The sequence below is a fragment of the Diabrotica undecimpunctata genome, chromosome 5 (genome assembly GCF_040954645.1).
Source record: "Diabrotica undecimpunctata isolate CICGRU chromosome 5, icDiaUnde3, whole genome shotgun sequence".
NCBI classification, from domain to species: Eukaryota; Metazoa; Arthropoda; class Insecta; order Coleoptera; family Chrysomelidae; genus Diabrotica; species Diabrotica undecimpunctata.
In genome coordinates, this window is record NC_092807.1 from 126,409,378 (window position 1) to 126,422,846 (window position 13,469).

General features: G+C 33.3%; 1 protein-coding gene across 3 annotated transcripts in view; it reads left to right on the plus strand.

The window, feature by feature from the left end:
* Window positions 1–13,469, plus strand: part of LOC140441771 (probable chitinase 10) — a 46,795-nt gene that overhangs the window by 33,072 nt on the left and 254 nt on the right. For 2 of the 3 annotated variants that reach the window (XM_072532682.1, XM_072532684.1), the window contains 2 exons: window positions 6,694–6,996; window positions 10,835–10,861. In XM_072532682.1, coding sequence (XP_072388783.1) covers window positions 6,694–6,996; window positions 10,835–10,860 — 329 coding nt within the window. In that variant the 3' untranslated portion in view covers window position 10,861. Of the gene's footprint in view, window positions 1–6,693; window positions 6,997–10,834; window positions 10,865–13,469 lie in introns of all 3 variants that reach the window. The other variant, XM_072532683.1, reaches the window with a different exon arrangement.

Sequence of the window (13,469 nt, forward strand, 5' to 3'; positions counted from 1 at the left end):
AAGCGTTGTTGAAAAGAATTTTGATTGGCCCGCTACAAAGACTGCTAGAGGGGTGAGAGGGCTAGAGAGCAGCCGGTACAAAGAGTGAAGAAGGTAAAATTTAGGTTGGTTTCAGATCTTGACTAGAAAAGAGCTTGGGTGTGTATTCTGCAAGCAATTGGCAAATTTTTTAATCACTGATTTGTTCGTGCTGTATTTTACCTGAGAGATCGGTAAGACGGCGTTTCAAACAGTTTAAAATATGCCCACATGGTTTCAAGCAGGAACTTAAGTTTTTTTTAAAGCCAAGCTTTGAATCGTCTATTTGTTGTCCCTGGTCGTTTTAGAACATTTTGCAGCTTATGACACGCATTTCTGTTGTTTTGTAGTATTTTGAATCCAGTTCCAGCAACAAAAACTTTTAAAGGAAATACACCAGTCAGTGTATATTCACAAATATTACTACTTTTATATCTTTATAGCGCTGTTATGGTATATTTTGCTCTCATTTTTTTGCATCATCTTTTTTCTTTCTTTTTTACTCTTAGTACAGTTTTTATAACATTATTTTATTTTAAACTTCAAACTCCTTAAAAACCAGAGATCCATTTTTAATAGTATCTTGTTGTCTGTCGGTCTGATCTTTTTTCTGTGCGACAACTCTTAAATAGTTCTAGAAAACTGGAACATAGTCGGCAGATTCCTCTTGTTGTAAAGAAGATCCATATTGAATTTAACGTCAATAGGTCATGATGTGGAGAGAAAAGTCTCTACTCATAATAATTATTTATGTTTAATATATCTTAAATAATGTGTTATTTTGATAGGTTTTGGAGTTACAATTTGTACCCGTCATATGGCTTATAAAACTAAGAATCCATTACAGTATAAAGAACATATTAAAATAATGCTGTTTTACTTAGCTAAACCACCATAAAATCTGTTAACGTTCAGTTATCTATTTTTTAAAGTTTTATGAAACGGACACTCACAGGATAAAATTAAATTAAAATATTTATACCTAATATATGTACACTACGTTTTAGAAAGATTTTTTGTCAAAGTACTGTTATGGTGTGTTGGTAAAAGCCTTGTCTTAATTAAGAAAGAAAACGATTTTTGCAAGCACATCACAACAGTAGCTACTTTGACAAAAAATCTTTTTAAAATATAGTGTATATTTTAATTTTAAGTTGTCCGTTTAAGTGTTCGTTTCACGAATCAAAAGGATTTTGTCGTAGCTCAACTAAAACAGCTTTATATTATTTATAGCCCCTTCCTAGTGAGTTTGAAAAGTAACTATAATATTGATCAGAAATGGGAGAATATAAAACAAGTAATATTCAACAACAAATGAAAACTAAAAACCAAAGAAAAAAAAACAGAAAGTCTGGATGACTGAAAAGATACTACTAATAATGAATGAAAAAAAAATCGTTAAAACAAAATAAAAAAGCTAAAGAGAGAATGATATATGAGCAATGTCAAGAACTAGAAGGAATTCAGAAAATATGACTTTTTTAACATGAATAAAAGAATTAAAAAACTAACAGGAAAGACATGAAAGTGGTGCACTGATAACAGGCATGAACTAAAAATAGCAGAGATAGACACAATATAGCACAGCTTTCTAAATACGAAGAGAGAACAGAAGCACCAAAAGTATTTAAGAATGATACTGGGCCTGACATTCTACAGAAAGAAATCGAATATGCAATAGAGCAAGCTAAAGTGGTAAACCAAACGATGACGCCTCAAAACGTCACGCGCACCAGCTTAACTAAATTGAGATTCCAGTACTCCTGACGCCTAAGAACGTCATGAGCAGGCTTGTTGAGATGGGTTACATAACAATAAGCAGTTTCTTTTCGAATTTTCTTCAAGCAATTTTCTCCAAGATATGTTCTGTATTGCCTGAGTTCATGTGGATAACATCTCTCTTATGACATGGAGTATAAAATCATACAGCGGCATTCGTGTATTGCTGCTTTATTTCTTAAAAAAAAAGCTTTTATCAACAGCATGTGGTAAATATGTACCTATAGCTTCTTGTACCATCTTAGAGTTTTTTTCTCGAATAAATAGTATGTCATCATTTGATCAGTTCTATCTATACCGCTCATGTGTTGGTTATATTTAAATATGGCTCGGGGTTTACGTAGTATTTCTTGCCTTTTATTTTTTTAAAATTCCACTATGCTGTTATCAAATTCCATATATATAAAAGACATTGCATAATGTGCAATTGTTTGTAGTCTTCTACTATTTTTTGAAGCTCCTGTACAAAATGATCGTATCTTTAATATCTGTTAGGCTAAATCGTACGAATTTTAATAATTTTTCGTATAGAAACAAGGTCTTACATCGTTTCTCGTTCATCAACTTCATAACTACTTTGCTAGTATTGTCATTTCCCACCTTCATCGTCGAGTGAACCAGTGTAAACAGTAGTAGAACTTTTCCAGTAGTCTTGAATGTAGTTCAGAGGAATAGTACGCATGTAGATGATCAATGTAAAAAAGATTTTAATTTTCTCATGTGTTCCTTTTACCAGGTAATTCTTGAGTGGTCTGCAGTTCCGTGAGATATAAAAACCCTTGTGGCGTAAATATTTGTTTCTTCTTTGATAAAATCATAAAAGCTATCATCTGCCAATAAATTAAAATGATCTATCTGCTGGTGGTAACTGTAGTAGTTCTTTCTGTCTGTACAAAAGTAATTAGTGTTGGAGCATTTGAAGGATTTTCTGACTAAGTGGGAGGAGTTTTAGTATTTTGTGGTGATATATATATTCTTAATAATCAATATTTATATCTTGAACTGAAATATGATCTGTCACAATTTCCCCTTGCATAATATTAATATCCCACATAATATCCTGCATAATATTCCAATATTATCCCTTTGCATCACACTCTCGATATCTACTAGATAATGCAGTAGTTCATTTTTGTCGTCGGAGTCGTACCAGCCATTTTTTCTTTACTCGTCACTTACTGAGAAAGTTACATCATTGAGGTTGTCATCAAAGTCAAATAACATGTGTTCTATCTCTTCCAGCGTAAATGGATTTGATAATTTACGTTTCTTACCGTTTGTAAGAAGTTTTGGCGGAGACGGCCCTGGAATTGCTTCATTTATAATATGAATCTAAACTGACATTATAAAAACACTTTTATGTATTATAACTACATACCAAATAGAAAAACAACGTATTTCAGTCAAAGTCAAACAAATACTAACCTTTAAAACAAATGTTGTGCACATAATGTCTGAAGCCGTCATGCGCTCTTGACTGTAGTAACGGTATGATATTTTTAGGCGTCATCAGCATTGAAAGGGTTAATAAGTTATGTTAAAACTATGTTTAAAAGTAATTTTCAGTTGAATACATAAGAAATTAAATGAAGGCATAAGTAATACACAAATGGGATTTAGAAAAGGTCTGGAAACACGGGATGCATTATTTGCAGTGAGTGTCCTTTCGCAGAGATGCCTAGATATAAATCAGCAAATATATGCCTGTTTCATTTGAAAAGGCATTTGACAGAGTGTAGCATAATCGGCTCCAAATAATTTTGTTAAATTAAAATATAGAAAGTAGAGAAATTAGAATTATATGTAACTTATATTGGAATCAAACAGCGAAAGTGAAAGTTGAAAATGAACTGACTGAGGATATCCAGATTCAGCGTGAGGTGCGCCAAGGGCATATTTTATTACAATTGTTGTTTATTTTAGCCATTTTAGGATTAGCGTTGTTTGAAATCAATAAGGATTTAATAATAAACGGCGAGCCATTTAATAACATAAGATATGATAACCATACCGTTCTTTTGGCAAGACACGTTGCTTAACAACTAAATATATATTCCAACGAGTATGAACTAAAAATAAATTTAAAAAAAAACAAGTTCATGGTATTTACAAAAGCACAAAACTTCAAAGTTAAAGCATGTACCTACTAGACGATACAGAAATTGTGAACAAATATATTCATACAAATACGAGTACCTAGGAGCCTGGATCACAGAAGATACTGATCAAACAAAAGAAATAGGATGACGCATTGAACATGTACGGTCAACTTTTAACGAAATGAGAAATTTTTTCTGTTTTCGCAATATTAATATAACGCTCCGGATAAGAATGTTTCGACGTTATATTTTTTCCACCCTTTTGTATAGGGTTGAGGCCTGAACACTGAAACAATTCAATATTAAAAACATAAAAACATTCGAAATGTGGTGTTACCGGCGTATTTTTAAAATATCACGGACGGATTGCAAAACAAACGCACAAGTTCTCGAACAACTAGGAAAACAATGCGAAGTTTTAAATTTCATAAAAATCAGGAAGTTAAACTAATTGCGGCACATCATGAGAGGAGAAAAATATGAACTATTAAGGAATACGTAGGAAGACGTAAATTTTCGTGGCTAAGCAATATCCATAAACGGTTTGAATGCAGTTCAATTGAACTATTCAGGCGCGTAAGTAACAAAATTATAATTGCGGAATAATTTCTTAATCATTGATAGCAGCGGAACTTGAAGAAGAAGGCTTAGTAGTCTTGACGTTTTAGAATATCTCGGACATATTACACGTGGAGAGAAATACACTTTGCTCCAACTGATTAGGCAGGGAAAGATCCAAGAAAAGAGAAGCATAGGCGTAGAATGTCATGGCTTCGCAACCTGAGAGAGTGGTACGGATGTACATCAAATGAACTTTTCAGAGCAGCCGTCTCAAAAGTCCGAATAGCTATGATGATTGCCGACCTCCGCCGCGGAGTTGGCACTTGAAGAAGAAGATTGTCGTTTCAATTTTCACTTCGGAAATCGTTTTTAAAATATAAACATTAATTGAAACGTCAATAAACTTATTTTATTTTATTGTTACATTGCATGTTTAGAATCTACTCTATACATAGAGTAATAAGTAAACAGTCTGTAAGTAAATTAACGTATGTGAGTTAGGTAGCGTTCAGTGATGGTTCTGTAAGTATTATTGCCGTAAGTCTTCTGGCCATACTCTCTTTAATCTTTTTTCGACAAGTGATTGGGTGAATAAATTATTTATCAGTTCGTTGTAGTGATCAGTGGTGCGATTTTTATATTTTATTGAGTGATTCTTTATTATGTCCTTGGATGTATGGATGTATGGTGCATGGTGCTTTACTTACCATATGGAGTATTTTGGATGGAAATATTTGAAGTATCTTCGTATTTGAAGGTTTACTACAGCCCATAGTTCTATTCCATATGCCCAAACTGGTATGAATATAGCTTTGTACACAAGCAGTTTATTTTCAAAAGATAACTGAGACCTTTTGGTAAATAACCACCTTATAATTTTAGTTTGTTGTAAAATCTAGTTGTTGACGTTTAGTTTTAATCTGCGTTGTCCATGTAAGTTTTTCATTCAGATGCAATTCTAAGTATTTAACAACTGGTTTTATAGGAATGGGAGTATTATTAATATATTCTTATGTACATGTTAATTTTCTTGTAAAAGTAATTTGTACTGATTTGCCAGCATTAACACTGAATTTCATCGCTTAAGCCAGTTTTGTAATTGGACTAAATGATTTTGTACTTTTTGTGGTGCTACATTAGGGTCGATATCCACTGGCAAGATTCCCATGTCATCGGCAAAAGTAGTTAAGAAGGTATCATTGCTGGTTGGAACGTCTGCTGTAAATATAAAATACAGAAATGGACCCAAAACGCTGTCCTGAGGTAAGCCAGATTGTATGATGTAGTAACTTCAGTACCTGTTTTCAATTTTGACTTGAAAATACCGTTCAGTAGGATACGATTTTAGTATAAAGTATAGCTGGTCTGTTAGGTGTAATTTCAGTTTGTAGAGGAGACCTTTATGCCATACTCTATCAAATGCCTGTTGTATATAATATCTAGAAACACTCCAGTGCAAATTTTTTTCTCTTCGAGAGTTGTTTTAATTATATTAACTATTCTGTGGCATTATTCAATGGTTGAGTTTTCACGTCTAAATCCGAATTGTTGTTATAGTATAATTTCGTTTAAGGAAACAACAGCTCGATTTTCTGTAATAGTAGCCTTTCTAATACTTTCGACATTATTTTGAGTAGGCTTATAGGGCGATATAAACTTTCTTGCGTTGCGGGCTTACCAGGTTTCGAAATCATAGTAACTTGAGCAAATTCCCATTGTATTAAACTATCGAAGACGTAGTATTCTGTTGTATATTATTGTTAATAACACCACTGCTTTTCTTGAAGCTTCTAAAGTAATTCTCCTGTTATCAAATCATAGCCAGGAGCTTTGTTAGGATTTGGCATTTTTATTTGTGTCGAACCTCTGTCGAAATAAATGTCACAGGAAGAGATAGTTGACATGGAGTTTTGAAATACATTCCTATATCATCATCTTCATCGTTATTAGTATCTGGTTCTGCAAATACAGTTGCAAGATGCTCTGCGAATACTGTTGTTTTTTCTGCGTTAATGTGGAGCCAGGTCATATCTGTATTTTTAAAGGTAAATTTGTTACTGTCGGTCGTTTAAATTTTTTTGTGGCTTTTCATATAGAGTGGACGTCATGTGAAAGGTTCGAAGCATAAAACTCGAAAAACCTAAATTGTGGCTTATTCCCATTAAAACAGTAATAATTACTAAATTTAAACATTTTAAATACTGACTTTTCAACTATATTTAACTGTATATTTCAGCCCCAGCTTCAACTTCTCCGTTAACTATGGAACCTACAACATCACCAGTACCTTCCACGCCCTCAACTGTAGAACCTACAACATTAGAAACTACCGAGCGCCCAACAACTACACCCGTTCCTCCACCACCGACTACACCACCAGTTCGTTGTGAGCATGAAGAACAATACATTTCTGATCCTTACAATTGTAGTATGTATTACGAATGTTCAAATGGAGTACCAATTTCGATGAGTTGCCCAGATGGAGAATATTGGAACCCAGATGAACATGTTTGTGATTGGCCTTACAATGTTGATTGCAGTAAGTTAAAATCGTTAAAGGTCAACATACGTAATCTTAAAGAAATATATAACGGAAACTACAGCAAACTTTAGTTAGGGAGAAGCTACACGAAATAACTTATTCATGAAATATTTCGAGTATTCGGACTCGTCTAGTCCGTATTATTTGTTATTCTTCTTCTACTTATACTTCTACTTCTTCTACTTCTGATAGAAGAATATCACGACTGGGGAACGAATGTCAATACAACAAAAACCAAATATCTTTGTATTGGAAACTAGTCAGATAACATAGACCTCGAAAACGGACAACATATTTCCTGCTGTCAGAGCTATGACTACTTGGGTGTTGCCTTTGACAATACAGGAACTGATACACGGGAAAAAGAAAAACAAATCACTCAAGCAAAGAAAGTCTTAGGATGTCTCAATGGTATACTGTGGAGTAAAGAGATAACGAAAGGAAGGGAATTTAATATATATGAGACCATGATTAAAACTACTCTTCTTTATGCGCTGAAACATAAGTGAAAACACATATATATGAAAAAATATATATTTCACTATATGAAAAAACATATAGTGAAAAGAACAAAAAGCGAATAGAAGCAGTAGAGATGGATGCAATGAGAAGATCTTTAGGTATTTCCAGACGAGACCGAATCAGAAATGATGTAATAAAACAACGTATGGGAATAGAAGGAAATATAACTCAAGATATAGAGAAGAAACAATTAAGGTGGTATGGGCATGTTCAACGGATGCCAGCATCAAGACTCCCCAAAAAAGTAATAGAATGGCAACCGATAGGTCGACGGAAAAGAGGAAGACCCAGATTAGAATGGCAACACGGCGTAAACAAGTCCATGAGCGAAAGAAATTTAACAACAAACGACTGCGAAGATAGGAAGAGATGGTGTTTAGGTATCGGACAACGTCGAAAGACGTTCTAAACCGATGTGTATATATGTTATTTGTTATTCAAACAGACTTGCTCAGTCACAAGTTAGGCGACGGTTACATTGGATAAGAATTCTAACTAAAATTTGTTTAATTGAATGCCCGAATAAATGAACTTTTATCAAATAAAAGACAGATATCGAGCACAGTTTTTTATTAAATCTTGCCCAAGTACTTTCGCTTCTAGAACATCTTTAGTGGCATCTGAAATAAGCCAAGAAACGGGTTTTAAACTGAAGAAAAATTAACTAACTTGAAAAAAACTTGATAAAAAAAAATTTAATATAACATTTTAAATTTATTTCGTAAAAATTATAGGCTATCCAACAATTTGGTAAATATTAGTAACATTAAATATTACATCTACACAACAATAGACAAAGGACAACCAGTTTAAAAAAATTTTTAAGATTTAAATTTTAAGAAGCTACATACCTAGTTAGTGACAGCAGGAGAGAGAATAGCTTCTGATCTTAACGAAAATGTTCAGGTGACAGCTGACATATGACAACTTCGATGGGCAGTCACAATCATGGTGATATTATCATCTGCACATTTAGTTAATAATATACACACAACGCAAAAGTCTAAGGATATTTTAATAATTTGACAATACCAATGACAGAAATTTCATGACCATATAAATTTGCTTGTACTATAATTGTTGATACAGACACTCACATCTTATCAAAAAAAAATTGTAAAACTGATAGCAATACGTGTTTTAGAATGTTTTTTATAAGGGACAAAAAAATCGACATATTTATGTTTTGTTTGTTTTTAATTTTAGTTACTTTATACCATTCTTGCTTAATAGGTAAGTTAAAGATATTGTCTTTTTACCATGCAACGACAACATTTAACGTTCTATGATATGAATAGAACCGTGAGCCTCCTTCAAGCTGGTATGCGACAAACTCAAGTTGCTGACCAGCTGGGTGTCTCCCAAAGCGCCGTAAGTCGTTTGTGGCGTCGGTTTAGAGACACTGGGAGTCCAGCCGAGCAACATCCAGGATGTGGTCGCTCTATAACCGTCGCTCAAGACCGATATTTAATTTTGGCAGCCAACAATTTCAGCACCCAAGCTGGTTAATGAATTACAGCTTGCACATAATGTAACAATTAGCAGCAGTACTGTGAGGAATCATCTCCATGAAGCCAATCTTCATAGTCGGCGACCACTGAGATGTCCACCTCTATCTAGAGGCAATCGCGCTGCAAGATTAACCTGATTTCAAGAGTTTCAGAATTGGACTGACAATAACTGTGCCACAGTTTTGTTTAGTGACGAGTCTAGATATGGATTTTATCCAGATTCTCGTCGGACAAGAGTTTAGAGGCGACTCGGAAATGGAGAACAATTACGACATCTTCAAGAAGTGTATACATACAGAGGTGGTACATTAATGGTATGGGGCAAAATCATGGTTGACGGAAGAACTGATCTCATTTTCTCACGTGGCTTTCTCACAAGTCAGCAATATTTGGACACTATTCTTGAACCTGTTGTGCGCCCGTTTGCTGCTGCTGTTGGAGAAAATTTTTACTTTATGCATGATAATGCTCGGCCACATGTTGCGCATATTGTAACAAATTGGTTGAATAAGGAGGGTATTGATGTATTTCCGTGGCCAGCACAATCACCGGACTTGAATCCCATTGAGCATGTATGGGACATGCTCCAACGAAGAATTACTCCACATATGGGCAATATCTACAATAAATTTCAATTAAAAGAGCTTGTGAGAGAACAATGGACACAACTAACTCAAGCAGATATTAACAATGTGATTCGGAGCATGAACAGTAGATGTAGAGCTGCGATAAACCAACGTGGTGGCCATATTTTATTTTAAGTTTATATTTCGTATTTTTAACATTTTATGGTGGTATTTGAAAGATGGGTGATTTGCAGTATATTTTTTCTTGTTCCAATTTTCTGTTTTTTGCAATTTATGGTTTTTGACATATTAAACAACAATTTAAACTACAAATTTTGTATAAGTTTTTTTAAGTTAATTACACATAAACAAAATACGTCTATTTATAAAAATATCCCTAGACTTTTGCGTTGTGTGTATTTATGAATATAGCTTAACGATTGGGTAAATATTATATTGTATCATATTGATTTATTGAAATCAAATAATTTTTAATAGCATTCTTTTTGTTATTGTTAATATTTTGATTATGTTTATAAAATTAGATTATAATTTTAATAATGTTTGTTTATTATATTTTAGTAAGAACACAAAACCTATTTAAACGAAATATGCTAGTTACATAAAATTAAAACCAAAAGAAAGTCTGTAATATTTTCTATAAAATAAAATACTAATATACAGGTCGAGGCCGTTTTTTTAACAAAAAAGAAATGAGAAAATTTTTTATTTGAAAATTGTGAGCACACTGTATACTTCATGGCTAGATTTCTAAGATATTAAATTATTTAAATAACACTACACTAGAAAGTCTTGGACATATCATTTACATTAAAAACCTAATCCACAGCCATGGTAACTGAACTAAACCCATCTAGAATTCATTCAGACATTCTCTGAGGGTCAGCAGCAACCCCTACTGGGATTCTTACGTTGCCATGTAGGTTATCTGAGAAATATTTAAACATCATAACATAATTTTAAATAAAATGTAAGACATATTAAATTTTATACCATCTAAAGGGTTTTTACCAAGGTATTTAGTGGCTTAACTCACAGCACAGAGTAACAAAACACTGAGGATGACATTTTTAGCCCGAAAAAATTCTTTTATATAACCCGAAAGGGATTTTAAATTATATACATTTTATAGAGGATTTTATATAAACGATAGAAGTTATATTACAACGTATAATATAAATAAGATATCTAATAACTGAATTTTTTATTTTTCAGCTGTATCCACAACTCTATCCACATAAATAAGTAAGTATATGTTATATAACGTAAAATTAAAAAAATACCAAGCGATCTAGAGAAACCCCAAAAAACAGTCCTTGCTATTAAACGCGCTTTCTCTCAATCCAAAAGTATCAATGCACCCGGTTTATTGCACTCCATGTTTTTTTTCTATAAGGATTGATCTTATAAACTTGAGCTATACGTCTGCTCGTATAGCTAAAATAAATGTATGAATCGGTAGTTTCGTAGTTTATTATATTTTTATTTTTTATGTGAATACAGTAGTCTCATTATTTCCCAGGTTTGCTATTTTTCATTTCACAATGTACTAATTGAATTAGAATTTTATTGGTTTTAATCTGGATCCTACTAATTTTATGAACTACGCTGAACTGAGTAGGGGTCCTTCAGTACTTTGTGCAACACAGACTGGGCGGGGAAGTCCTCAACCCCGACAGGGCGCATCCCAATCGCTGATAGGGAACATTCCTGTAGATATGAATAAGGCTTCGCGAAATAAGTACCCGCCTATCAACTGAGAACATGACACAGGTCAGCAGCTGTGCACTATCACAAAGTCGCAGGCAAAAATCAAATAGTGATGTGATACTGCGAACACTCACCAACTTGTCCGACAAGCGTGGTGTATTAATGCCAATATATCCTCAAAACACAACATGTTGAGCTTAAAACAAAATGGGACGACACCCCACGTGGGTATAGCTAGCAGCTCAGAATCCCACACTGGGAAACCTGTTAGCCTCACGGATTCTGAGGGAGGCACAAGCTCAACAAAACGCGCCAATATAGATACGAACAAACAAAAACAGTTACTACTAGCCACATACAACATCCAATCGATGGCTAAATATGAAAAGGTCTACGAATTAGAAGAAGATTTATCCAAGATAAAGTGGGATATTTTAGGACTGTCAGAAGTGAAAAGAAGATGCGAACAATGCATGCATCTAAACTCTAGAAATCACCTATACTATACAGGGAAAATAGACGAAACATATGCTGGTGAAAGATTTCTTGTCAAAAAGTATCTCACACCATTCATTTCTACATATAAAAGCGTTTCTGATAGAGTAGCTTATATTATAATAGACCTATATAATAAAACCAAGATCAAGGTTATACAAGTGTATGTTCCCACAGCAACACATCAGGAGGAGGTAGTTGAAATGGTCTACGAAGATTTGATAAAAGCAATAAAAGAAAATGATACAAAGTATACCATCACAATGGGAGATTTCAACGTAAAATTAGGTAAAAAAGAAGAAAATATTGAAACTAAAATAGGGATGCATGGTTATGGCACACGAAACGAAAGAGTAGAAAAATTAAATAACTTCTTAGAACAACAAAATTTATATATCACACACTTCAAGAAACCAGCAAACCAAAAATTAAAGTGGATATCTCCCGTTAAAAAGACGAAAAAAGATATCGATTACTTCTTATGTGAGAACACAGACATTTTTGAAGATATCTGCTCTCAATCGATTCACAACTGGCAGCGATCATCGCTTTTTAAGAGCAAGAATTCTTGTTAAACAGACGGAAACCAGTAAAAACAGGCCAGATAATTATTGTAATCAGATGGACCAAACTAAAAGGCGACAAAAGGGAGATGACTATAGAAAAGTCTTAAGAAAAGAATTTGTAGAACATTATCAACAAGAATATTTCGACATTTCTTGAAAGCAGGACTGACTATTGCAAAGAAGACGAAAAATAAAGAAGACAGAATTAGTGATAAAACAAAATGGTTGATGTAAAAGAAACGCACATTTCTAAGCGAAGGAAAGCGAAACACTGATGGTTTTAAAGAATTGAATAAACGAATAAAGAAGGGAGCTAAGGAAGATTTAAGGATCTACAATGAAAACAAGGCAGACAAAATAATAGAAAAGAACTGAGGCCTGAAATGCTTAAGATCAAACTTGGGAAAGCCTATAATAATCTCATTGAAGGATAAAGATGAAAAAGAAATAAGAGAAAAAAACGAAATCCTAAAAGTTACTTAAATTAAAGAACCCAGATAATACTGCAAACCAAGATCTTAAGAGAAAGATAACGAATGTCAACTCAGAAATTCTTCCTAACATAGAATCCTTTGAAATAAAACAAGCTATGGCACAACTAAAGAACAATAAAGCTCCGGACCCAGATGGAATACATGTGGAAATGTTTAAGGAGGGGAGTGAAATCATTCTCGAAGAATTGAAACATTTTTTCAACGAATGTCTTCACAGAGGAGAAGTCCTAGATGATTGAAATAAAAGTTTGACAATACTTCTCTTCAAAAAAGAAGAGAGGGGAGATCTAAAGAACTACAGGCTAATCTTCCTGCTGTCCCAAATGTACAAACTGTTTATGAGAGTAATAACTAACAGGTTAACGTCAAAGCTTGATAGCTATCAATCGGAAGAGCAGGCAGGATCCCGAAAGGGTTAATTATGTCTCTCTATAACGTCTAATTGCAACTATCAGAAATTCATATTCATTCATATTCATATATATATATATATATATATATATATATATATATATATATATATATATATATATATATATATATATATATATATATATATATATATATATATATATATATATAATA